Source organism: Oncorhynchus clarkii, chromosome 23 (assembly GCF_045791955.1).
Source record: "Oncorhynchus clarkii lewisi isolate Uvic-CL-2024 chromosome 23, UVic_Ocla_1.0, whole genome shotgun sequence".
NCBI classification, from domain to species: Eukaryota; Metazoa; Chordata; class Actinopteri; order Salmoniformes; family Salmonidae; genus Oncorhynchus; species Oncorhynchus clarkii.
The window spans coordinates 12,507,259-12,534,707 of record NC_092169.1 but is presented as its reverse complement, the minus strand read 5'-3'; the positions used below and the strand labels follow the sequence as shown (position 1 = coordinate 12,534,707).

Sequence of the window (27,449 nt, the reverse complement as noted above, 5' to 3'; positions counted from 1 at the left end):
CAGGTGTTAGTCATTGTCTCTGATTGGGAACCATATTTAGGTAGCCTGGGTTTCATTGTGTGTTTGTGGGTGATTGTCCTTATGTCCTTAGTGTCCGTATTCTGTGTTTATGTGCACGGGTATTAGGCTGTTTCGGTTTTCGTTACGTTTATTGTTTCGTAGTGTTTGTATTTAGATTCATGTTGCTTCAGTTTAATAAACATGGATCGCAATCTACACGCCGCATTTGGGTCCGACTCTCCTTCACACCTAAAAAAACGTAACATTGTGCTTCTAGTTCTGACCATGCAGCAATATCTAACAAGAAATCAAACAATTTCACAACAACTACCTTATACACACAAGTGTAAAGAAATTAATAAGAATATGTACAAATAAATATATGGATGACCGATGGCCGAACGGCATAGGCAAGATGCAGTAGATGGTATAGAGTACAGTGTATATACATATGAGATGAGTAATGTAGGGTATGTAAACATTATATAAAGTGGCACTGTTTAAAGTGACTAGTGATACATTTATTACATCAAATTTTTTATTATTAAAGTGGCTAGAGATTTGAGTCAGTATGTTGGCAGCAGCCACTCAATGTTATTGATGGCAGTTTAACAGTCTGATGGCCTTGAGAAAGAAGCTGTTTTTCAGTCTCTCGGTCCCAGCTTTGATGCACCTGTACTGACCTCGCGCTGTTGCGCCTTCTTCACCATGCTGTCTGTGTGGGTGGACCATTTCAGTTTGTCCTTGATGTGTACGCCGAGGAACTTAAAACTTTCCACCTTCTCCACTACTGTCCCGTCGATGTGGATAGAGGGGTGATCACCATGCTGTTTCCCGAAGTTCACAATCATCTCTTTTGTTTTGTTGATGTTGAGTGTGAGGTTATTTTCCTGACACCACACTCCGAGGGCCCTCACCTCCTCCCTGTAGGCCGTCTCGTCATTGTTGGTAATCAAGCCTACCACTGTAGTGTCGTCTGCAAACTTGATGATTGAGTTGGAGGCATGCATGGCCACGCAGTCATGGGTGAACAGGGAGTACAGGACAGGGCTGAGAACGCACCCTTGTGGGGCCCCAGTGTTGAGGATCAGCTGGGTGGAGATGTTGTTTCCTACCCTCACCACCAGCCCATCAGAAAGTCCAGGACCCAGTTGCACAGGGTGGGGTCGAGACCCAGGGTCTCGAGCTTAATGACAAGTTTGGAGGGTACTATGGTGTTAAATGTTGAGCTGTAGTCGATGAACAGCATTCTTACATAGTTATTCCTCCTGGCCAGATGTGTTAGGGCAGTGTGCAGTGTGATTGCGATTGTGTCGTCTATGGACCTATTGGGGCGGTAAGCAAATTGGAGCGGGTCTAGGGTTTCAGGTAAGGTGGAGGTGATATGATCCTTGACTAGTCTCTCAAAGCACTTCATGATGATGGAGGTGAGTGCTACGATAGTCGTTTAGCTCAGTTACCTTAGCTTTCTTGGGAACAGGAACAATGCTGGCCCTCTTGAAGCATGTGGGAACAGCAGACTGGGATAGTGATTGATTGAATATGTCTGTAAACACACCAGTCAGCTGGTCTGTGCAAGCCGACAGCCTTGCGAGGGTTAACGAGGGTTAACACGTTTAAATGTTAACTCATGTTGGGAATGGGGTGTGCTAATAGCTGCATGAAATAGCGTATGGGGGTCCTTGCCTCCTTGTTCTATCAGGCATATTACTGAGAATTAAGTGATACCACAATGAAAGCCCAGAAGCTGTAACAGGTATGATAGATGAATATGAAAGCCATTACAAGATTGACTCTTAATCTCTTAACCTGCAGCTAAAATGGTATGAAGATTAGTGCATCTGTTAGCAATGCCTGCCTGTTATCAATGCAGTTTCTGTCTCAATAGTTTCGTCCAGCTTCCTTTCCTTGCTTCATTTCCTTGTGTCCTTTTCTCTATGGTTCTGCTTCTGTGCATCATATGTAAAGTAGTGAAAGTCTACACACCCTTTGCACATAACATGATGCTGCCACCACAATACTTGAAAATACACAGGGTTTCACTCTGAGCTATGTTGTATTGGATTTGACCTGATCCTGTAGATTAAAATTGTTGCTGTTTTTTTTCTTGCAGTAGTACTTAACGTCCTTGTTACCAACACAAAAACAATGGATATAGAGTATGCTACCCTAAGAGTTGTGCAATGTTGAATAAAATCTTATTCAAAATGATTCACAGCTCTGATGGCTGCCAAATGTGCTTCCACCAAGTATTAACTCTGGGGTGTGAAGACATACTATTGGAAAATGTCACCGGAGGGGATGGCTGCAGTTTTACAGGCTCCTAACCAATTGTGCTATTTTATGTGTTTTTTACGCATTGTTTGTAACTTAATTTGTACATAATGTTCATGCTACCGTCTCTTATGCCCGAAAAGAGCTTCTGGATATCAGAACAAAGACTACTCACCTCGAACTGGACAAATCTCGGAAAAGGCACAAATCCCCGTCATTCACATTAAGAAAAGGAGATACCGGGGGTGCAGATCAGGGAACCTTGTGAGGATTAGTCGGCAAGTGGGTAACCTGCCTCTACCATCTGTTCTATTGGCTAACGTGCAATAACTGGAGAATAAACTGGATGAGCTCCGTTTGAGACTATCCTACTAACGGACATTAAAATCTGCAATATCTTATGTTTTACCAAGTCGTGGCTGAACGACGACACAAACTTTCCAGTTTTCGGAAATAATATTAAGGTTGTCTTGAGATGTTGCTCGTCTTGAGGTATTGCTCACACACAGAGATGCGTACAATGCTCTCCCTCGCCCTCCATTTGGCAAATCTTACCATAATTCTATCATCCTGATTCCTGCTTACAAGCAAAAACTAAAGCAGGTAGTACCAGTGACACGCTCAATATGGAAGTGGTCAGATGACGCGGATGCGTATTTTTCAAGCACAGACAGGAATATGTTCTGGGATTCATCCAATGGCATTGAGGAGTATATCACCTCAGTCCCCAGCTTCCTCAATAAGTGCATCGATGACGTCGCCCCCGCGGTGACCGTACGTACATAACCCAACCAGAAGCCATGGATCACAAGCAACATCTGCACCTCGCTAAAGGCTGGAGCTGCCGCTTTCAAGGAGCGGGATACTAATCGGATGCTAATAATAAATCCCGCTATGCCCTGAGACGAACCATCAAACAGGCAAAGCGTAAATAGAGGACTAAGATTGAATTCTACTACGCCGGCTCTGTTCCTGACGAATTTGTGTTCACACTATCCATAGCTGATGTGAGCAAGAAAAATTCACAATGCCGTGGGGCCAGACGGATTACCAGGACGTCTACTCAGAGCATGCGTTGACCAACTGACAAGTGTCTTCACTGACAATTTCAACCTCTCTCTGACCGAGTCTGTAATACCTACATATTTCAAGCAGACCACCATAGTCCCTGTGCTCAAGAAAGACTGTTGGAAAAGCATTCCTCATGTAGCTGGTTGAGAGAATGCCAAGAGGTTGTGCAAAGCTGTCACCAAGGCAAAAAGTGGTTACTTTGAAGAATCTCAAATAGAAAATATATTTTGATTTGTTTAACACTTTTTTGGTTACCCTGGAATGAGTAGGTGTGTCCAAACCTTTGACTGGTACTGTATGTGCGAATGCTGTTCATTGACTACAGCTCAGTGTTCAACACCATAGTGCCCATGAAGCTCATTAGTAAGCTAAGGACCCTGGGACTAAACACCTCCCTCTGCAACTGGGTCCTGGACTTCCTGACAGGCCACCCCCAGGTGGTAAGGGTAGGCAACAACACATCTGCCACGCTGATCCTCAACATGGGGGCCTCTCAGGGTTGCATTCTTAGTCCCCTCCTATACTCCCTGTTCACCCACGACTGCATGGCCAAGCACAACTCCAACACCATTATTAAGTTTGCTGAAGACACAACAGTGGTAGGCCTGATCACCGACAACAATGGGATAGCCTATAGGGAGGAGGTCAGAGACCTGGCAGTGTGGTGCCAGGACAACAACCTCTCCCTCAACGTGAGCAAAACAAAGGAGATTGTGGAATACAGGAAAAGGAGGGCCGAACACGCCCCCTTTCACATGGGAGCGGGTCGAGAGTTTCAAGTTCCTTGGTGTCCACATCACCAACAAACTATCATGGTCCAAACACACCAAGAAATGTTTAAAGAGGGCACGACAACGCCTTATCCTCATCAGGAAATTGAAAAGACTTGGCATGGGTCCCAAAATTCTCAAAAAGTTATACAGCTGAACCACTGAGAGCATCCTGACTGGTTGCATCACTGCCTGGTATGACAACTGCTCCGCATCCGACCGGAAGGCGCAACAGAGGGTAGTGCGTATGGCCCAGTACGGCACTGGGGCAAAGCTTCCTAACATCCAGGACTTATATACTAGGCGGTGTCAGAGGAAGGTCCCAAAAATTGTCAAAGACTCCAGTCACCCAAGTCATAGACTGTTCTCTCTGCTACTGCATGGCAAGCAGTACTGGAGCACCAAGTCTAGGTCCAAAAGGCTCCTTTACAGCTTCTACCCACAAGCCATAAGACTGCTGAACAATTCATCAAACGGCCACCCGGACTATTTGCATAGCCTCATTATTGTTTTTTTATTGTGTTACTTCTTTAATTTTTTACTTTAGTTTAGTTAGTAAATATTTTATTAACTACATTGTTGGTTAAGGGCTTGTCAGTAAACATTTCAGTGTATGCGACAATTAAAATTTGATTTGATACGCAATCAAGACATCTTTGTTTTGAAATGTTTTATTACTTACCAGGTAAAATAAGGGTAGAGATGTACAGAATTTTGTGTGTGTGTGTGTGCCTGCACCAGAAGAATACTAAACCATCTCCTCATTCTCTGGTCCAATTGTGGCCTATTAAATGGGATGGAGTAGAGATGGGACAGCTTAGTGGGCTCATTTGGCTGCCAACAATAGCCTCCAATACCACAATACAAGTTATTAAGGCAAAAGCTGCAATTTATTCACTGCTCAACACTGCCCATTCTACACTGGATGTATAGTGATTAAAGGGGGTTATTGTGCATGCGTATGCAAGTGTGAAAACACGTGGGTGTACGCGTGTATCTGTGTCTTTTGTGTGTATCACTTGTCTGGCTGTGACCATTTATGTGCACTCCTGAGTGTTAGTATGTGTGGTTAGTGGGACCATTCATGCCGCAGGGACCACTAGATGGGTTTGTTTTGTGCAGAGAGAAAGAGAGAGACAGGAGAAAGAGAGAGAGGGGGCTGAAGTGGTGAGCAGCATCACGGCGTCCCACTTTATTTTTAAATGTGCTTACAGAAGCTTGTCCCTGACTGACCCTTTCAGAGAGGGAACGAAAACAGTCTCCCACTCCCCAAACACAAAAGGCCATTCATTGTGTGGAGCAGTTTACACCACCAAGTTGGGATGCATTCCAAACTGAAAACGTTATGACTATAACTATTGTTTCCTGAAAGAGGGAGTGGGGTACAACACAGCTATCGGGAGTTTGTGCGCTACGGACCTCTATTGAAGAACATTAGAATCATGCCTGACAAGGCCAATGAACACAGGGCCTCACCGGAAGCCCCGCCTTCCACAGGTGATAAACACCAGGCACAAATTCATTCTTTCAATTCAGTACCACTCTTCACCAAGCCCAGAACTGGGCGGAACGGGTCCGAACAGCTGTTGTACCTCGTTTCCCTCCTTCAGAGAACAGTAGTTATAGTCATAACTGTACATTCCCTTTCAGTCTGACAACTCGGTACAACACAGCTATGGGGACATGAAATCACATCCTGGCCCGGCTTTCGCTGACACAATATGAAATGGCCTACCGGCAAACCATTCAGAGTTCCAACCCAATAGGAAATCCTCCTGTACCTGAGTGTTTCACAATCTGCGCGCTGCCTAATGACCCTCTCCTGCCCCAGCCATAAGGGCAGATTGACAGATTTTTCACCTTGCCTGCTCGGGTATTAGTACCAGCGACCTTTCGATTATTGGCCCAATGCTCTAACCCCTAGGTTACCTGCTGTCCTAGGCTACCTGCACCCAAATCCCGAATGGGCGCAATTGGTTTAGAAACCGGCGAAGACTGCATATACCTTTTAAAAACTGCACTGCCAGGGGATGAGCCCCTGGAGTGGCACCATCAATTCCCACATGACATGCTGAAATAACCCCTGTATGCTTGTAAAAAAAAAAACTTTATCATAGAGGTTATCATGCCCACCAGTCATAGGTACCGGTGACACTGCACCTTGTAAGCCAGCTGGAAAAAGGGACAGACAGCTCTGAAAAATGTACCCCATCTGTGATAACAGACAGGGCGATACATAATTGAATCCAATTCCCAGGAATGAAACGCATTGACCAGGAGACAGACAGCTCATTTTGGAGTTCATAAGAACCACAGCGACTGTGTGTGGGATAAAAGCATGATTTCCAACCACCTACCGAGTCCATAATCTGTATGAATAAGCACCTCAAAGGGACCAGTGAGCTAGAGGGAGGAATCAGCAATGAATCCAGTAATATGCCACCTGTGGGGAGAGGTGTGCTCTTTGGACAAAGAGCGCCTGGTACTGTATAGCCCGCCTGAAACCTGGCCCTTTTATGGGTATAGGAACTCCAGCAATGGCCGACAATGTACCCAGGTCGGCAATAGCCAAACACGGAGGCACTGTTGTCACAGTACCGTATGCTAGCCGACGTCACCCATACGGCTTCTTAGTCTTGCTATGCCAGAACCCAGCTATCTGCATTATCCCTGTGGGCTAGCACTTGCCAAGCCCGCTGCCAACAAGGAACTAGCCAAAGAACAATGAGTGGCTTCTTCCTTCGGTCTCAAATCTCTCCGAATGCAACACGGTTCATCTAGAATAACCAAGAGACTGAAAGTACCTTTCAGTATGCTAAACGTATGCTAAACGAGAGAGAGAGAGCACGCTACACAAACAATTCCACCATGGGAGGTAGGAATTGCCAGTGGCAGTACGCTAGCTCGACTTAAAAAGTCAGCTAACCTGGCTAGCACGCTATGCGGCGCTGTTTAGCTAGCCTGATCCCGTCCACATAAAATTGGATTATCAACCAAGTCTGGGAAGAGAGGTGAACGGTGCTTGACTGAGGCAGGCACAGGCACCAAGCAGGGAGTGTTCACTGACCCAGCTGCCCTCTCCCTTCAAGTCGTCTCACTTCGCACTTATTTGGAGACAGAGCGCACAGCAACTGGGTTGAGTAAGGGCAGTTTCTGCATGCCTCAGCCCAGGCAGACAAGGCATTTGATCTGGCCCCAATTCATCCCCGGGTCCCTTTACTCAGACCTAGCCGAGGTACGGGCACCTGTGAGAGGAAGCCATGAGAATTCCACACGTTTGCCAAGGGAACCTGTGCACACCATGGACTAGGGGAACAGTGCCAGCTGCTGGGCAAGCCACTGTTACTGACCCGAGCGGAGGCAGCCGTAGCAAGCACCACAACGAGACATACCAGGCAATAAAATGTGTGTTTCTATTAATATTATTTGGGCATGGTCTTGAACCTAAACCCGGCTTCTTAGCCTTCATTGTTTTACTGAGTTACAGTTTGTATAAGGATATCAGTCAATTTAAATAAATGAATTAGGCTCTAATCTATGGATTTCACATGACTGGGAATACAGATATGCATCTGTTGGTCACAGATACAGTACCTTTTAAAAATAGGTAGGTGCATGGATGAGGAAAACAGCCAGTATCTGGTGTGACCATCATTTGCCTCATGCAGCGAGACACATCTCCTTCGCATAGAGGTGATCAGGCTGTTGATTGTGGCCTGCGGAATATTGTCCGATTCATCTTCAATGCCTGAGCAAAGTTGCTGGAGATTGGCGGGAACTGAAACACGCTTGGAAGTACTGGGACATTTCCAGCTTCCAGGAATTGTGTGCAGATCCTTGCGACATGGGGCAGTGCATTATTATACTGAAAAAGGAGGTGATGGCGGCGGATGAATGTCACGATAATGGGCCTCAGGATCTCGTCACGGTACCTCTGTGCTTTCAAATTGCCATCAATAAAATATATTGTGTTTGTTGTTTGTAGCTTATGCCTGCCCATATCATAACCCACCGCCACAACGGGGCACTCTGTTCACAACATTGACATCAGCAAACCGCTCGCCCACACGCCATCTGCCCGGTACAGTTGAAACTGGGATTCATCAGTGAAGAGCAGACTTCTACCGGGTGCCAGTGGCCATAGAAGGTGAGTATTTGCCTACTGAAGTTGGTTACGACGCCAAAACTGCAGTCAGGTCAAGACCCTAATGAGGACGACGAGCACACAGATGACCTTCCATGACAGTTGACAATTTGTGCAGAAATTCTTCAGTTGTGCAAACCCACAGGTTTATCAGCTGTCTGGGTGACAGGTCTCAGACGATCTCGCATGTGAAGAAGCCGGATGTGGAGGTCCTGGGCTGGTATGGTTACACGTGGTCTGCGTTTGTGAGGCCGGTTGGTCGTACTGCCAAATTCTCTAAATCAACATGGGAGGCGGCTTACTGTAGGGAAATTAACATACAATTCTCTGGCAACAGCTCTGTTGGACATTCCTGCAGTCAGCATGCCAATTGCATGCTCCCTCAAAACTTGAGACATCTGTGGCATGTGTTGTATGACAAAACTGCACATTTTAGAGTTGCCTTTTATTGTCCTCAGCACAAGGTGCACTTGTGTATTGATCATGCTTTTTTAATCAGCTTCTTGATATGCCACACCTGTCAGGTGGATGGATTATCTTGGCAAAAGAGAAATGCTCACTAACAAGAATGTAAACAAATTTGTGTACACAATTTGAGATAAGTAGTCATTTTGTGAGCATGGAACATTTGTGGGATTTTCATTTCAGCTCATGAATGATGGGACCAACACTTTACATGTTGCGTTTATATTTTGGTTAGTATAGTTACCAACCTTTAACTCGCAACATCCAGAAGGATGACTACACCCTCCTTAAGTGGGACAATTAAGTTGGAGCAAAGCCTGATAAATTTAGTCTTCCAATGTAAAAAAAAAATACATGTGAGTCACGGTGTTCATTGGCAATGTCAGGCATGATTCTAATGTTCTTCAGTAGAGGTCGCTAGCGTACAAACTCCCAATAGCTGTGCTGTAAGAAGTTGGAACAACTGAAAGGGAACCACTGGTGTCTGTTCCTCTACCTTAGATGACTAACTACAGTAAATGCACTATACCTGCCATGTCGATAGCGAAGGGACGGTCGGGCCTCCAGCCAGTGTACCAGCCCACCACTTTGCCCTTCTCCACTATGGGACGCTCGTACCGGCGCCCACTGACCAGCCCAACTGGCCACACTGACACACCCCGTGTTGAACGCATCTAGAGAAACAGAGTGGTAGAGAGGGTTAGACACACAAACACAAACACACAGAAGCCCCATGGGCCTCACAGACAGACACACTGATCCGAAAACACAGGAGAGGTCAAAGCAATAGGATTATTGGTGTGAATTTTCTCCAGGCTTGTCCAGCTCTTTCATATCAGTGTAGATGGAGGATAGCAGACAAGAAGGCTGTTTTAGACTTTTGAGATCTGTCCATATGTAGAACTGCCTGCCCCCCTAAAAAAAAGATACATCTGTGAAGTTGATCAACAACCACATTTATTTTGTGGAAAACAAAAAATATTCATTTTTTTGTATTATTTTCACTGAAAAATATAATTTTCCAAGAAAAATGTGTACCCACACACTGAAGGCTGCAAACGGCTGTGTACGCTGATAGAGTGATAAAAATACAACAAATGAAACATTTAAGTACGTTTTATGCAACATCTTTTTGAGTGCAGACCCATCACACCCTTTTGCTTATCTGAAATGATGGGTTTTACACACCAACCAAACTTCTGGGAGAGCACTATGGTCCCCTTTTGATTAGCTTTTGTGGAAAAGCAGATATGTTTGGTGAAATGTGAAAAGAGGAAAATAAGCTTGGCTAGACGGCTTTCTTCTCTGGATTCTACACTAAATGAAATAGCAGAGTAGAACAAGACCTGGGTACATTTTCACTGTGAATGAATTCACACACAGACGGGAGCAGTGTAGACCCAGACTCTGTGTGTGTGTGTGTGTGTGTGTGTGTGTGTGTACAGTTACTACTGTTAAGTCCAAAATAATTGGCATCCTTGATAAAGATGGGCAAAAAAGAGTATAAAACAAATAATACATATACTGAGCCATATTGTATGCTCAAAAACAAGTAATTATTTTTTTTTATCCCAAAAAGATAGTGGTCAAAAGTATTGGCACCCCTGTTTTCAATACCTTTCAGTAACTCACCTTGCCAGGATAACGGCACAGAGCCTTTTTCTAAAAATAATTATGAGATTGGAGAACATTGGGAGGGATCTCGATCATTCCTCCATAAAAAATCTTTCCAGATCCTTGATGTCTTTCGTCTGCGCTTCTGGACTGCCCTTTTCAATTCAAACCACATGTTTTTAATGGGGTTCAAGTCCAGAGACTGAAATTACCATTGCAATGTTGATTTTGTGTTCTTAAATCTCCTAAAAGATTCTAGTCTCAGTGCCGTTATCTTCCAAGGTGAGGTCTTTTTTTGAGAAAAAATTATTACTTGTCAAACAAAACACACTTTCATGTCTTGCCATAGATTTTCCAGTAAATCAAAAGTGTAACTCGGCCACTCAGGAACATTCTTCTTGGTAAGAAATTCCAGAGTAGATTTGGCCATGTGTTTACGGTTATTGTCCTTTTGAAAGGTGAATTCATCTCCAAGATTTTGCCTTTGCATAGCTCCATTCTGTTTATTTTTTTTCAAGAAAAACCCCAGTCCTTAAGGATTACAATCATACCCATAACATGATGCAGCCACCACTATGCTTGCAAATATGGAGCGTGGTACTCACCAAAGTGCTGTATTGGGTTTGCCCCAAACATAACACTTTGTATTCAGGAAAAAGTTAACTGCTTTACCACATTTTTTGCAGTATTACTTTAGTACCTTGTTTCAAACAGTATGCATGTTTTGGAATATTTTTATTCTGTACAGGCTTCTTTCTTTTCACTCAGACAATTAGGTTAGTATTGTGGAGTAACTACAATGTTGTTGAACCATCCTAAGTTTTCTCCTTTCACAGGAAATAAATTCTGTAACTTTTACAACATTGGCCTCGTGGAAGGGCCTAAGGCACTGCAGTCTATAGCACTGCATCACAGTGCTAGCTGTGTCACTACAGATCCTGGTTTGATACCAGGCTCTATCACAGCCGGCCACGACCAGGAAACCCATGAGGCGGTGGGACCAGCGTCGTCCGAGTTAGGGGAGGATTTGGCTGGCTCCTGTGGCGGGCCAGGCGCAATGCACGCTGACATGGTCACCAGATATATGGTGTTTCCTCCAACACATTGGTGCGTCTGGCTTCCGGGTTAAGCGAGCATTGTGTCAAAAAGCAGTGCGGCTTGGCGGGGTTGTGTTACGGAGGACGCACGGCTTTCGATCTTCGCCTCTCCCGAGTGCGTACTGGAGTTGCAGCGATGGGACCAGACTGTAACTACCAATTGGATATCCCGAAATTGGGGGGAAAAAAGCAAAACCCCAAAATATATATTATATTTAAAAAAATTGGAATCATGGTGACATCCCTGAGCGATTTCCTTCCTCTCCGGCAACTGAGTTAGGAAGGACACCTGTATCTTGTAGTGACTGGGTGTATAGATACACCATCCAAAGTGTAATTAATAAGTTCACCATGCACAAAGAGATATTGAATGTCTGCTTTTTTAGTCCAACTACCAATAGATGCCCTTCTTTGCGAGCCCTTGGAAAACCTCCCTGGTCTTTGTGGTTGAATCTGTGTTTGAAATTCACTGCTTGACTGAGGGACCTTACAGATGTGTCGGTTACAGAGATGAGGTAGTGATTCAAAACATATGTTAGTCACCATTATTGCACAGAGTTAGTCAATGTAACTAATTATCTGCCTTGTGTCGTGGCCATGACACTTGTTAAGCACATTTTTACACTTTCAGTTATTTCGGCTTGACATAACAAATGGATTGAATACTTATTGACTCGACATTTCAGCTTTTCATATTTAATTCATTTGTAAGAATTTCCAAAAATCATAATTTCACTTTGACGTTATGGTGTGTAGGCCAGTAACAAAAAAATATAAATTTACTCCATTTCACTGTAACACAATAAAATATGGAAAATTCAAGGGGTGTGAATACTTTCTGAAGTCACTGTAATATGCTTGCTTGTGTGTGCATATCTACCCTTGTGTGTGTGTGTACTATTTCATTCCTTATTCCAGCCCCACTACGGATCCCATTCTAGTGCAATTCTCTTTTCAGAACATCAAACCACCTGGAGGAAGTCACATGTAAGGGGCAAATCATACAAGGCAATATTTGATTACATAGCGACAATGTCGCTGTGTGATTCTTCATACAAACGGTCAGGGCAGGGCCTACATCTTTCGTGTCTCCTCTCTCACTCTCAGCACTCAACAGACTGTTGGGAAGGCTCTCTCTCTCTCTCTCTCTTCCTTCTTCTCCTCCTTTACCCCTGAGCGATGGACACATCTTTGAAGCCCTCTCTTCTAACGCTGTGGCCCTTGACCTTGCGCGACTCTAAACCCCCCCCCCCCCCCCCCCCCCCCCTTTCTGTTTCCGCTATGACTTTTGTGGATGAATCATATAGATGACACTAGGGAGCAGCAAAAGAAATGAGTGGACATTCATTTGGTTCTAATTCGGTTTTGTCCAGCTTCTGTGGCCCATTTGGATATGCATAATTCCTCCAATTAATTGAGACTAAGGGATGGTTCAGGTGTTTAAAATGCATCCTTAAAAATGCAAAAATGCAATTTTTGAATTACAAATGTACTTCTTGCCCTACCCACAAGGCACTCCTTTAAGTCTGACATGATTGGATAGTTGTGAGCAATATAGTGGAAATTCCACCCAGCCTTTCAGTAGGAAACGTCTATCATAGTGTTGCTTCGCTCGGATACTTTCAGATCTACAGGAGTGCCTACGGGGGTAGCAGTCATATGTTAATCTGAGAGCATAGCATTGTGACGAGAGCAGCGGGAAGAAACAACTGTGGTTTCATTTATCCAATCACATACAGATCAGTGATGACTTCAAGGAAGGTAGGAAAGAAGGATGAATGTTCAATTGAACCAGCGCCTCAATACGAAAAGCATAGGGAGACTTGGGAACCATGAAGAGCGACTAAACGCTCCAGCCTCTGCAGCCATAGACCCAGACTGTCAAAACCAACATCAACCTCTAACACCTGAGTTTGTCAATACCCTTCAGACAGAATCCATCTGCAGAGAATTCTAGCTATAAAAGTGGAAAAGTGAATATTCAAAAAATATTGTTCTTGTGAGCCATAACATCCACTGGCTCTTTGATAGCGATTTGGGACATGGAGGAAACCAGAACCCATTCAATTGGAGTGAGACACTGTGGCTGAGTTCCTGGTCTCTATCTGAAAGGGAAGTACTGTCCAGAGGCATCATCTGACTGAGTGGTAGAGACTAGAGCCAGGGGAATAGGGGGGAATACAGAAGCTTACCATTTGACATGCAGCCATATCATCTATCTAATATTGAGTAGCAACTTAGTCAGTGTATGCCTAGGCTGCCTTTGTTTACGCCATATTATTAACAGAGGTAATATATGAAGTGTATGCATATACAATTGGACTTTAAATGATGCAGTATAAATCCATTATAAATGTGTTTCTCCCCCAGAGAAGAAGCTGTCATTTCATTGTGTGCTCAAATGCTCTTTCGGATTTTAATCAAGCCTTCTCCATGTGTCATTAATATGCATAGCGGGAGCAATGAGAGAGCGAGAGGGAGAAAAAAAATAATGAATCAAATTAGAGGGGAGAAAATTAAGAGGTTATGAAATTGTGATGCAATGATGCATGATGTGTTTGTGTGGGGGATTGTTTCTGTCTCTATCCTTTCAAACCAGCTGGGGGTGGATTGGGTTCAGGGTTGAAGGGTAGACAATGCCAGCATTTAGACAGACTCACACTGCTCCTGAGGGAATAGACAAGGACAGGGACGAGGAGGGGGGGTAGGACATGACAGGGATGTGAGAAAAGGAGGACAGAGAAGAGGGGGAGAGTGGAAAAGGCAAGAAGGAAGGAAATGGGAGAGGACAGGATGGAGGAATACATCTAATCACATGTTATTTGTCACATGCTTCGTAAACAACAGGTGTAGACGAACAGTGAAATGCTTACTTACGGGCCTTTCCCAACAATGCAAAGAGACAAATGGAAAAATAATAGAAAAAAAGAATAACACGAGGACTAAATACACAATGAGTAATGATAACTTAGCTATATACAATATACATATGTTCATATGTTCATGTGAGTAAGGGTAAAGTGACTAGGTACAGGATGGATAACACAGGTGAAAAAAGGGTCAATGCAAATAGTCTGGGTAGCTATTTGGTTAACTATTTAGCAGTCTTATGGCTTATGGGTAGAAGCTGTTCAGGATCCTGTTGGTTCCAGGCTTGGTCAAATCGAATCAAATTGCATTGGTCACATACACATGGTTAGCAGATGTTATTGCGAGTGTAGCGAAATGTTTGTGCTTCTAGTTCCGACAGTGCAGCAATATCTAACGTGTAATCTATCAATTCTTCAATAACTACCTAATACATACACATCTAAGTAAATTAATGGAATAAGAATATATAAGTACATGGATGAGCAATGACAGAGCTGCATTGACAAGATGCAATAGATGGTATAAAATACATATATACATATGAGATGAGGGATGCAAGATGTGTAAACATTATTCAAGTGGCATTATTAAAGTGACTAGTGATTCATTTATTCAAGTGGCCAATTAATTCAAGTCTGTATGTAAGCAGCAGCCTCTCTGTGTTAGTGAAGGCTGTTTAATAGTCTGTTGGCCTTGAGATAGAAGCTGTTTTTCAGTCTCTCGGTCCCAGCTTTCATACACTTGTACTGACTTCGCCTTCTGGATGGTAGCGGGGTGAATAGGAGGTGGCTCGCGTGGTTGTTGTCTTTGATTATCTTTTTGGCCTTCCTGTGACATCGGGTGCTGTAGGTGTCCTGGAGGGCAGGTAGTTTGCCCCTGGTAATGTGTTGTGCAGACCACATCACATTTTAGTACCGCACCAGCCTCTGGAGAGCCTTATGGTTGTGGGCAGTGCAGTTGCCATACCAGGCTATGAAACAGCCCAACAGGATGTTATCAATTGTGCATCTGTAAATGTTTGTGAGGGTTTTAGGTGACAAGCAAAAATTCTGTTGGGCCTTCTTCACCACACTGTCTGTGTGGGTGGACCATTTCAATTTGTCCGTGATGTGTTCCTCTGTCCAGGTGGGAGAGGACAGTGTGGAGTACAATAAAGATCGCATCATCTGTGGATCTGGTTGGGCGGTATGCAAATTTGAGTGGGTCCAGGGTGTCTGGGATGATGGTGTTCATGTGAGCAATGACCAGCAGTTTAAAGCTTTTCATGGCTACAGATGTGAGTGCTACATGTAATACATTTAGCAGCACTCTTATATAGAGTGATTAATAAGATAGCTAGGAGGGACAACCATACATCAAAGGCATTGAACGTACATTTTTCTTCAATAACCTAGCAACCAGTAGAGTCAGAGCTATAACAGGTTGGGGTGGGGGGGTGGCTTCAAGGGGAAGCTGGTTCCACCACTGGGGTATCAGGACAGAGAAGAGCTTGGACTGGGCTGAGCAGAAGCTGCCCAGTCCAGGGGTGGGAAGGCCAAGAGACCAGAGGTGGCAGAACGGAGTGCTCGGGTTGGGGTGAAAGGTTTGAGCATAGCCTGAAGGTAGGGTGGGGCAGTTCCTCTTGCTGTTCCGTAGATAAGTACCATGTTGTAGTGGATGCGAGCTTTGACTGGAAGCCAGCAGAGTGTGCGGAAGAGTGGGGTGATGAGACAACTTGGAAGGTTGAAAACCAGGCGGGCTGCTGGTTTCTGGCTAAGTTGCATGGAATTGATGGCACAAGCGGGGAGCCCAGCCAACAGCGAGTTGCAGTAGTCCAGACAGGAGATGACAAGTGCCTGGATTAGGACCTGCACCGCTTCCTGTGTGAGGTAGGTTCATACTCTACCAATGTTGTAGAGTATGAACCTGCAGGAGCTGCTTTGATGTTTGCAGAGAACGACAGGGTTAGGGTTACGCCAAGGTTCTTTGCACTCTGGGAGGGCGACACTGTGGAGTTGTCAACCGTGATGGAGAGGTCATTGAGCTGGCAGGCCTTCCCCTGGATGAAGTTCTGCGTTCATCAACCCTCTCACCTCCACCTTTCTCACCCCTCTATCGTCTTCACTACAATACCCTTCTCTTTCTCCCTTCTCCCCTCCATCCACTCAGCCACGGACAATTTCTCTCTGTGAGATTCTCTCCTTTCTGCTTTAGCTCCCAGAGAGAAGAAAACTATCCAGTATGTAATTATGATAATTGGTCACATCGGTTTGATGGAATTGGATTTTGCTCTTCTGTTCTGTCTTGCGGTTCCTTTGTGCCCTCTCTATGTGCCTACTGTACACTCCGAAACTATGGCCCTTGATTTAACTTGTCCTGACGATGTGTCAGTGTATTTCAAGTCCAATTCTTGTCACGTATGTATGCCAATCTTCACACCAATTAATAGTCTTCTCATTTCAGCAAGTCGTTTATACCCATGTTGAGGCGGGAGAGATCAAATTGTGTCATCTTCCTTTCAGCCATCGGTAAGCCAAATGGCCTGCCATTTCCTTCAAGCCTTTAAGTGAACAGGTTTATTTGACAAGCTGTCTGGTTGCAGTAGTTTTCAAGTCAGACCAATACATATTTCTGACTGACAGACTATGTTTAACTAAACACTTGGGAGACATTCAGTATTGACTACAATGCTGCAGTTCTAGCGCTACAGCTAGCTCACGACTCCCTACAGCCCGAGGGCAAAATGCAAACTCACCGAAAGTAGCCGTCTGGCCTGGCTGTGAGTGGGGAGAGGAGAGAGGTAGGCTAGGCTATGATGTGGACGACTCTGTTTGCTGACACCCCATTTTGAGGCAGCAAAGCTGGCAGAATGTCTCGCACACATAATGATTTGCACCGAGCCGTGACTTGTTAATGCTTGAGAACAGAGAAAACATCCAATAATCTGTCTTTATGCAAATTGTTTCTGGATGGTTTCCTCTTCAACTCAGACATAATACATAAGAGAGAAATAACAGAATCTCTTTCAGGTGTTGTTTCATCGCGTCTAGCACGATCAAATACCTCTTCTAAAATCAGTAAGTCTATAGTGACATCACTCACTCACTTAGTATTAATTGAATGGTGTTGGTATTGTGAGAGAATTGAATAGGATGATATTAAGTATGCATTTATAGGCTATTCATAATGTTTTTTGCTCATTGACTACAAATTCAGTTCTAATGTGGTCTATCTCAGTATTATTTATTTTGGACACAAAACTGCTATATGAAAAAATGTGCCTATGTTTGACAGCGGCACCATCTGTGCAATGCATAAAATCAACTGCATAACAGGTTTGACAGGTTATTACCACTATATGTCAGGTTATTAACACTATATGACAGGTCATTACCAAATTACGACAGATTATTACCATGGAGAGGAGTTCTGTAATGTCCTGGTTGAGGTGGGGCGAGCAGGCTGACTATCAGCCAATCAAATAACTGATATTTACACAGGCCTATCGTTGGAGCTGCGGCTAGACATTGCGATTAGGCACAGATTAAGGCTCTTTATCTCCCCAAATCGTAACTTAAGACAAACTTTCCCAAACTTGTTGGGGCCGGGGACCCCTTTTTTTGATAGCACTTTCATTAGGGACCCGTTCAAAATCATAACACAGCTCCGACCTTTAGAGTGCGATAAAAAATAGCATACAAGGAGTTTTACTATGACTGCTGCAGGACATGACCGGACAAGATGGTGCCAACAGAGAGGGCCGCCTCACTTCTAGTCCTTAGGAACCTTTGCAGTATTTAGTTTTTTTAATGTATTATTTATTACATTGTTGGCCCAGAAAACCTTGTGTTATTACATACAGCCGGGGAGAACTACTGGATATCAGAGTGACATCAACTAAACAGCATTGCGACCAGGAATACAACTTTTACGAAGCGGATCCTTTGTCCGAAACACCCAGGGCACCTGAACTGATTCCAGAGGCTGACCCAAAACAACGTCCGACCTTCTGGTCAGACTTCGGAAGCGCGCACCCCACCCACCACTTCCGAGTATATTACTCGCTAATGTCCAGTCTCTAGATGACAAGGTAGATGAAATTAGGGCAAGGGTTGCTTTCCAGAGAGACATCAGGGATTGTAACATACTCTGTTTGATGGAAACATGGGTCTCTCGTGATATGCTGTCGGAGTCGGTAGAGCCACTGGGATTCTTTGTGCGTTGCGCCGACAGAAATAAACATATCTCTGGGAAGAAGAAGGGTGAGGGTGTATGTTTCATGATTAACCACTCATGGTGTAATTGTAACAACATACAGGAACTCAAGTCCTTTTGTTCACCTGACCAAGAATTCCTTACAATCAATTGCAGACCGTATTATCTCCCAAGAGAATTCTCATTGGTTATTGTCACTGCCGCGTATATCCCCCCTCAAACCGATACCACAACGGCCCTCAAGGAACTTCACTGGACTTTATGCAAACTGGAAACCATATATCCTGAGGCAGCATTTATTGTAGCTGGGGTTTTAACAAAGCAAATTTTAGAACAAGACCAACTAAATTCTATCAGCATATTGATTGATTGCAGTACTCGTGCTGGCAAAACTCTGGATCACTGCTACTCTAACTTCTGCGATGCATACAAGGCAATCCCCCGCCCTCCCTTCGGCATATCTGACCACCACTCCAATATGCTCCTCCCTTCCTATAGGCAGAAACTCAAACAGGATGTACCTGTGACAAGGACTATTCAAAGCTGGTCTGACCAATCGGAATCAATGCTTCAAAATTGTTTGGTCACGTGGACTGGGACATGTTCCGGATAGCCTCAGATAATAATACGTATTTATTTGTTGATTCGGTGAGTGAGTTTCTTAGGAAGTGCCTAGGAGATGTTGTACCTATTGTGACTATTAAAAACAACCCTAACAAGAAACTGTGGATAGATGGCAGCATTTGCACAAAACTGAAAGTGCGAACCACCGCATTTAACCATGGAAAGTTGACTGGGAATATGGCTGAATACAAACAGTGTAGTTATTCCCTCCGCAAGGTAATCAAACAAGCGAAATGTCAGTATAGAGGCAAAGTGGAGTCGCAATTTAACGGCTCAGGCATGGGATATATATGGCAGGGACTACAGACAATCATGGACTACCAAATGAAAACCAGCCACGTCACGGACACCGACGTCATGCATCCAAACAAACTAAACGCCTTCTTTAACAGCTTTGAGGATAATATAGTGCCACCGACACGGCCCTCTACCAAGGACTGTGGGCTCTCCTTCTCCATGGCTAATGTGAGTAAGACATTTAAGCGTGTTAACTCTCGCAAGGCTGCCAGCCCAGACGGCATCCCTAGCCGCATCCTAGCTAGCATGCGCAGACCATCTGGCGTGTGTGTTTACGGACATATTCAATCGCTACCTATCCCAGTCTGCTGTCAACACATGCGTCAAGATGGCCACCATTGTTCCTGTATCCAAGAAGGCAAAAGTAACTGAACTAAATGACTATCGCCCCCGTAGGACTCACCTCGGTCATTATATAGTGCTTTGAGGGACTAGTCAAAGATCATATCACCTCCACCTTGCCTGTCACCCTAGACCCACTTCAGTTTGCATATGCCCCAATAGGTCCACAGACGATGCAATCGCCATCACACAGCACACATCCCTATCCCACCTGGACAAGTGGAATACCTACAGTTGAAGTCAGAAGTTTACATACACCTTAGCCAAATGCATTTAAACTCAGTTTATCTCAATTCCTGACATTCAATTCTAGTAAAAATTCCCTGTCTTAGGTCAGTTAGGATCACCACTTTATTTTAAGAATGTGAAATGTGAGAATAATAGTGGAGAGAATAATTTATTTCAGATTGTATTTCTTTCATCACATTCCCAGTGGGTCAGAAGGTTATATACACTTACTTCGTTTTTTGGTAGCATTGCCTTTAAATTGTTTAACTTGAGTCAAAAATTTCGGATAACTTTCCACAAGCTACCCACAATAAGTTGTGTGAATTTTGGCCCAGTACTCCTGACAGAGCTGGTGTAACTGAGTCAGGTTTGTAGGCCTCCTTGCTCGCACACACTTTTCAGTTCTGCCCACAAATTTTCTATAAGATTGAGGTAAGAGCTTTGTGATGGCCACTCCAATACCTTGATTTTGATGTCCTTAAGCCATTTTGCCACAACTTTGGAAGTATGCTTGGGGTCATTGTCCATTTGGAAGACCCATTTGCGACTAAGCTTTAACTTCCTGACTGATGTCTTGAGATGTTGCTTCAATATATCCACATAATTTCCCTTCCTCATGAAGCAATCTATTTTGTGAAATGCACCAGTCCCTTCTGCAGCAAAGCACCCCCACAACATGATGCTGCCACCCCCGTGCTTCACGGTTGAGATAGTGTTCCTCAGCTTTCAAGCCTCACCCCTTTTCCTCCAAACATAATGATGGTCATTTTGGCCAAACAGTTCTATTTTTGTTTCATCAGACCAGAGGAGATTTCTCCAAAAAGTACCATCTTTGTCCCCATGTGCAGTTGCAATCCGTAGTCTGGCTTTTTTTTATGGTGGTTTTGGAGCAGAGGCTTCTTCCTTGCTGAGCAGCCTTTCAGGCTATGTCGATATAGGACTCGTTTTACTGTAGATATAGATACTTTTGTCACTGTTTCCACCAACATCTTCACAAGGTCCTTTCCTGTTGTTCTGGGATTGATTTGCACTTTTCGCAGTAAAGTACGTTCATCTCTAGGAAACCGAACGTGTCTCCTTCCTGAGTGCTGTGATGGCTGCGTGGTCCCATAATGTTTATACTTGCGTATTATTTTTTTTGTACAGATGAACGTGGTACGTTCAAGCATTTGGAAATTGCTCCCAAGTATGAATCAGACTTGTGGAGGTCTACAATTTTTTTCTGAGGTCTAGCTAATTTGTTTTGATTTTATCATGATGTCAAGCAAAGAGGTACTAAGTTTGAAGGTAGGCCTTGAAATACATCCACAGGTACACCTACGATTGACTCAAATAATGTCAAGTAGCCTATCAGAAGCTTCTAAAGCCATGACATTTTCTGGAATTTCCAAGCTGTTTAAAGGCTTTGTGTATGTACATTTCTAACACATTTGAATTGTAAGTGAAATAATCTGTCTGTAAACAATTGTTGGAAAATTAGATGTCCTAACCGACTTGCCAAATCTATAGTTTGTTAATATGAAAATTGTGGAGTGGTTGAAAAACAAGTTTTAATGACTCCAACCTAAGTGTATGTAAACTTCCAACTTCAACTGTATGTAAGAATGCTCAGAATTCAACACCATAGTACCCTCAAAGCTCATCATTAAGCTTGAGGCCCTGGGTCTCAACCCCGCCCTGTGCAATTGGGTCCTGGACTTCCTGACGGGCCACCCACAGATGGTGAACACATCTCCACTTCGCTGATCCTCAAAACTGGGTCCCCACAAGGGTGTGTGCTCAGCCCCCTCTTGTACTCCCTGTTCACCTATGACTGCGTGGCCATGCACGCCTCCAACGCAATCATCAAGTTTGCAGATGGCACAACAGTAGTAGTCTTGATTACCAAAACAAACTAGACAGATAATAGGGAGGAGGTGATGGCATTCGTAATGTGCTGTTAGGAAAGCAACCTCTCACTTAACGTCACGAAAATAAAATAGGTTATCGTGGACTTAATGAAAGAGCCGAGGGGGCATCGATGGAACAGCAGTGGAGAAGGTGGAAAGTTTTAAGTTACTCTGCGTACACATCACAGACAAACTGAAATGTTCCACCCACACAGACAGTGTGGTGAGGAATGTGCAACAGCGCTCAGGAGGCTGAAGAAATTTGACTTGTCACCTACAGTGAGGGAAAAAAGTATTTGATCCCCTGCTGATTTTGTACGTTTTCCCACTGACAAAGAAATTATCAGTCTATAATTTTAATGGTAGGTTTATTTGAATAGTGAGAGAAAGAATAACAACAATGAGGGAAATGAGGGAAATAAGTATTTGACCCCTTTGCAAAATATAACTTAGTACTTGGTGGCAAAACCCTTGTTGGCAATCACAGAGGTCTGCTGTTTCTTGTAGTTGGCCACCCAGGTTTGCACACATCTCAGGAGGGATTCTGTCCCACTCCTCTTTGCAGATCTTCTCCAAGTCATTAAGGTTTTGAGGCTGACGTTTGGCAACTCGAACCTTCAGCTCCCTCCACAGAGTTTCTATGGGATTAAGGTCTGGAGACTGGCTAGGCCACTCCAGAACCTTAATGTGCTTCTTCTTGAGCCACTCCTTTGCCTTGGTCGTGTGTTTTGGGTCATTGTCATGCTGGAATACCCATCCACGACCCATTTTCAATGCCCTGGCTGAGGGAAGGAGGTTCTCACCCAAGATTTGACGGTACATGGCCCCGTCCATCGTCCCATTGATGCGGTGAAGTTGTCCTGTCTCCTTAGCAGAAAAACACCCCCAAAGCATAAAGTTTCCACCTCCATGTTTGACGGTGGGGATGGTGTTCTTGGGGTCATAGGCAGCATTCCTCCTCCTCCAAACACGGCGAGTTGAGTTGATGCCAAAGAGCTCCATTTTGGTCTCATCTGACCACAACACTTTCACCCAGTTGTCCTCTGAATCATTCAGATGTTCATTGGCAAACTTCAGATGGGCATGTATATGTGTTTTCTTGAGCAGGGGGACTTTGCGGGCGCTGCAGGATTTCAGACCTTCACGGCATAGTGTGTTACCAATTGTTTTCTTGGTGACTATGGTCCCAGCTGCCTTGAGATCATTGACAAGATCCTCCCATGTAGTTCTGGGCTGATTCCTCACCGTTCTCATGATCATTGCAACTCCAACGAGGTGAGATCTTGCATGGAGCCCCAGGCCGAGGGAGATTGACAGTTCTTTTGTGTTTCTTCCATTTGCGAATAATCACATCAACTGTTGTCACCTTCTCACCAAGCTGCTTGCCGATGGTTTTATAGCCCATTCCAGCCTTGTGTAGGTCTACAATCTTGTCCCTGACATCCTTGGAGAGCTCTTTGGTCTTGGCCATGGTGGAGAGTTTAGAATCTCATTGATTGATTGCTCTGTGGACAGGTGTCTTTTATACAGGTAACAAACTGAGAATAGGAGCACTCCTTTTAAGAGTGTGCTCCTAATCTCAGCTCATTGCTTGTATAAAAGACACCTGGGAGCCTGAAATCTTTCTGATTGAGAGGGGGTCAAATACTTATTTTCCCTCATTAAAATGGAAATCAATTGATAACATTTTTGACATGCGTTTTTCTGGATTTTATTGTTGCTATTCTGTCTCTCACTGTTCAAATAAACCTACCATTAAAATTATAGACTGATCATGTCTTTGTCAGTGGGCAAACTTACAAAATCAGCAGGGGATCAAATACTTTTTTTCCCTCACTGTAAATCCCTCACAAACTTTTACAGATGCACAATTGAGAGCTTCCTGTCTAGCTACACCACCCCCTGGTATGGCACCTGCACCGCCCATAACCTCATGGCTCTCAGAGGGTGGTGTCGTCTGCACAACGCATCAACGGGGCAATCTACTTGCCGTCCAGGACACCAACAACACCTGATGTCACAGGAAGATCAAAAAGATCCTCAAAGACAACAACCATCGTGCCTGTTCACCTGTTCACCCCGCTACCATCCAGAAGGTGAGGTCAGGACAGGTGCATCAAAGCTGGGACCGAGAGACTGAACAATAGCTTCTATCTCAATGCCATCAGACTGTTAAACAACCATCACTAACATAGAGAGGCTGCTGCCTACATACAGACATGAAATCATTAGCCACTTTAATAAATGGATCACTAGTCACTTTAATAATGCCACTTGAATAATGTTTACATGTCCTGCATTACTCATCTCATATGCATATATTGTATTTCATACCATCTATTGCATCTTGCCTATGCCGCTCTGACATTGCTCATCCATATACTTATAAGTATATATTCTTATTCCATTCCTTTACTTAGATTTCTTTGTATTAGGTAGTTGTTGTGGAATTTTTAGATTTCTTGTTAGATATTGCTGCACTGTCGGAACTAAAAGCATAAGCATTTCGCTACACTCGCAATAACATCTGCTAACCAGGTGTATATGACCCCCAAAAATGTATTTGATTTGACTAACCAAGTCTTGGGGCCCCCTCTTCAAATCCAATCATTTCTTTCTAGTTTTCAAGGTAATTTCCTGAAATTCTATACATTTTCCTATGGGGCATAGAGTCAATTTAGCAGTTTCAAATCTTAAATTACAGTGCATTTGTCACACCCTGATCTGTTTCACCTGTCTTATGCTTGTCTCCTCCCCCCTCCAGGCTTCGGACCTTTTTCCCCATTATCTCCTGTGCATTTATACCTGTGTTTTCTGTTTTTCTTGTTGCCAGTTCTTCTTGTCTCGTCAAGCCTACCGGTGTTTTTTCCCGTACTCCTGTTTTTCTCTCTTGTCCCTGTTTTCTAGTTTTCCCGTTTTTTACCATTCTTCCTGCCCTGACCCTGAGCCTGCCTGCCGTTCTGTACCTTTCGGACTCCAGCTGGAATACTGACATCTGCCTGCCCCTTGTTTTTGTAATAAACATTTGTTACTTCGAACTGTCAGCATCTGAGTCTTATCCTGAGGTCTGATAGCATTTAGGTTAAAAACCTAAGGCCACCCTCTTGACAGTGAAGAGAAAACATTTATGTTTTAAAGTACATTTCCTGCAATTGCGTCGAAATTGTTGCAGTTTTAAAGCAAGTTTGCCGTAATACTACATATCTTCCATAGGGCGGAGAGAAGATTTAACAATTTTCAAATTAATTTCATGCAATTTCTTTTAAAAATCAGTGGGGAGTAGAGAAAAAAGTGCAGTTTTAAAGAAAATATCCTGAAATTCTACACATTTTGCCATGGGGCGGAGAGAATATTTAGCAATTGTATAACTAATTTCATGCATTTCTAGAACATTTTCCGTGGGGCGGAGGGAATAATCTTCAGTTTTACAGCTAATTTCCTGCAATTCTACACATTATGTCATGGGGCGTAGAGAAAATGTTGCAGTTTTAAAGCAAGTTTGCTGTAATACTACACATTTTCATGGTGCGGAGAGAAGATTTAGCAATTTTCTAATTCATTTCATGCAACAACAAAAAAAAGTTAATCAGTGGGGTGTAGAGAAAAATGTGCAGTTTTACAGCTAATTTCCTACAATTCTACATTTTTTTGCCATAGGGTGGACACAATGTTTGCAGTTTTTAATGTGATATCTATGATCAATGGCGCCACCCCCCAGTCGGTTATTCGACCATAATTACGACAAATTTAGATAGCAGGCTGCTAGGCTAACTTACCAATCTAAAACGTTTTAGCTGACATGGGCTAATTGAGTGACTGTCAGTGACTGACATAACATGCGAAAAACTGCTGATGCACAACCACATTTTTAAATCAATGAGAGATGAGCCCCTGCTGTCGATTAGGTTATTCGAAGAGAAAATTATTTAGAAGATCACAGAGCCAACTTGCTCAAAACAACTTTTAGGCAAATTAACTCTGGGTTGAGTTATGTGCAGGTTTTTGTTCTATCCAGAATCAGTGTCTGGACACAGTGAACCTCAAGGACCAGAGATGACCCTTGAATATATCCCAGGCTTATTTCAATACTTTGCCTGATTGCACAGATAGGCTACATGGCATGTGATGTCATTCACACAAACAACAAAGTTTTCTAGTACAATAGTTTTCAGATAGCCTATCTGTCATTAATGTGCTTTATTACCTCTTCAAACAGTTCCAGACTGTATGTGTTGTCATCATCTGCGAAGAATACTACCCCCACGTCCTTCCGAGAGCGATGTGACCGTAGCCACGATAGAGCCGTGTTCCTTTGCTCAGTAGCACGAGGCATCCCGGTCCGTTTGAACCGGCGGGGCGTAAAGATGTTCAAGTGTGTGTATGGCATCCCGGAGTGGGAGAGAAAGCGCGCCACCAGCTCTGTGCGCACGCTCGAGTCCTCCACTACGATCCAGTGGAAGCGAGGAACCTGGCAGAAGGTGTTAGCGAGCCGGGTAAGTTCAGCTTTCTGGACTGGCCGATTGTAGGTCGGAGTGATGGCGTATATTACTGGGAGAGCGGAGCGATTGGCCCGAGGAAGTCTGGTTCTGTCAAGCCGCTGTGCGCCCCCGGCGCGGCCCAGGACTGGACTTCGCACGGGTGTCCTCTTGGTGTCAATATCGATCATGATGATGACGATGAGGACCCAGGGCAGGAGAATGAAGAAGCGGCTGTAGAAGAGCGATTTCATTTTGCCGAAGTTAGGTGATAAACGGGCGGTGCACTCACTCTATCTCACTCACTCCATCACATCCATGCATCCCACCACGATCGTGCAACAACAATTTGCACTCTCCAAAGCTATTTTAAGAGACCACGTAAGACCCATTTTTTAGAAATTAAGACTTTGTTTATCTCCAATAAACAAATAAATATCAAAATTCATCCCGTTTAGGGTTATGAAAACATAGTCACGTCCGCGTCCCGTAGGGACTGTTTGCTGATGAGTCTCCTCCCAGATGAAAGTGGAGAAGTGCCTCATATCCCTCGAACGAGAGCGACGAAACGAACCCCTCAAAAAACAACATTTAATCCCAAACGCAATCTTCACATGCCTTCAACCCACAACAGTTTCGATAAACCAGAAATAGCTTTTCGCAGATATCCACCGGCCGCTACTCCCGTAGTGTCTGGGAGAAAGGGACATCATTCCCGGGATGAATGCGGCTTAACTCGGTGTCTGATGGGCAGTGGGGAGAAGCAGGTGCGGGAGCGTCAGTGCAGAGAGAGGAGAGACAGCGATGAGAGGGGACGGGAAAGATTGGAATGGACAGGGAGAGAAAGAGAGGAGGAGGGGAGAGAGAAAGGGAGACTTTGTTATGCTGCTAGAGAAGCACGTCAGTGTCCGCTGAGGATGGAGATAAACTCACCCTACAGACAGACAGAGAGAGAGAGATAGAAAGAGAGAGAGAGAGAGAGAAGCACCATCTTTTGATAAAACGTTTGCTTTCGTTCTAAATGATAATCGGAACTTTGATTTGCACTGCAAGTTGTCCACACCAGACCAATTGAGCTGGCAGAATTCAATGAA

The 27,449-nt window shown here is 44.1% G+C and overlaps 1 protein-coding gene across 1 annotated transcript in view; it reads right to left on the bottom strand.

The window, feature by feature from the left end:
- LOC139381451 (galactosylgalactosylxylosylprotein 3-beta-glucuronosyltransferase 2-like) overlaps window positions 1–27,198 on the bottom strand; it is a 35,406-nt gene extending 8,208 nt beyond the window's left edge. The window contains exons 1-2 of the mRNA XM_071124990.1: window positions 26,085–27,198; window positions 9,254–9,398 (exon numbers count right to left, since the gene is read on the bottom strand). Coding sequence (XP_070981091.1) covers window positions 9,254–9,398; window positions 26,085–26,609 — 670 coding nt within the window. The 5' untranslated portion in view covers window positions 26,610–27,198. The remainder of the gene's footprint in view (window positions 1–9,253; window positions 9,399–26,084) is intronic.
- Window positions 27,199–27,449: the final 251 nt, after the last annotated feature.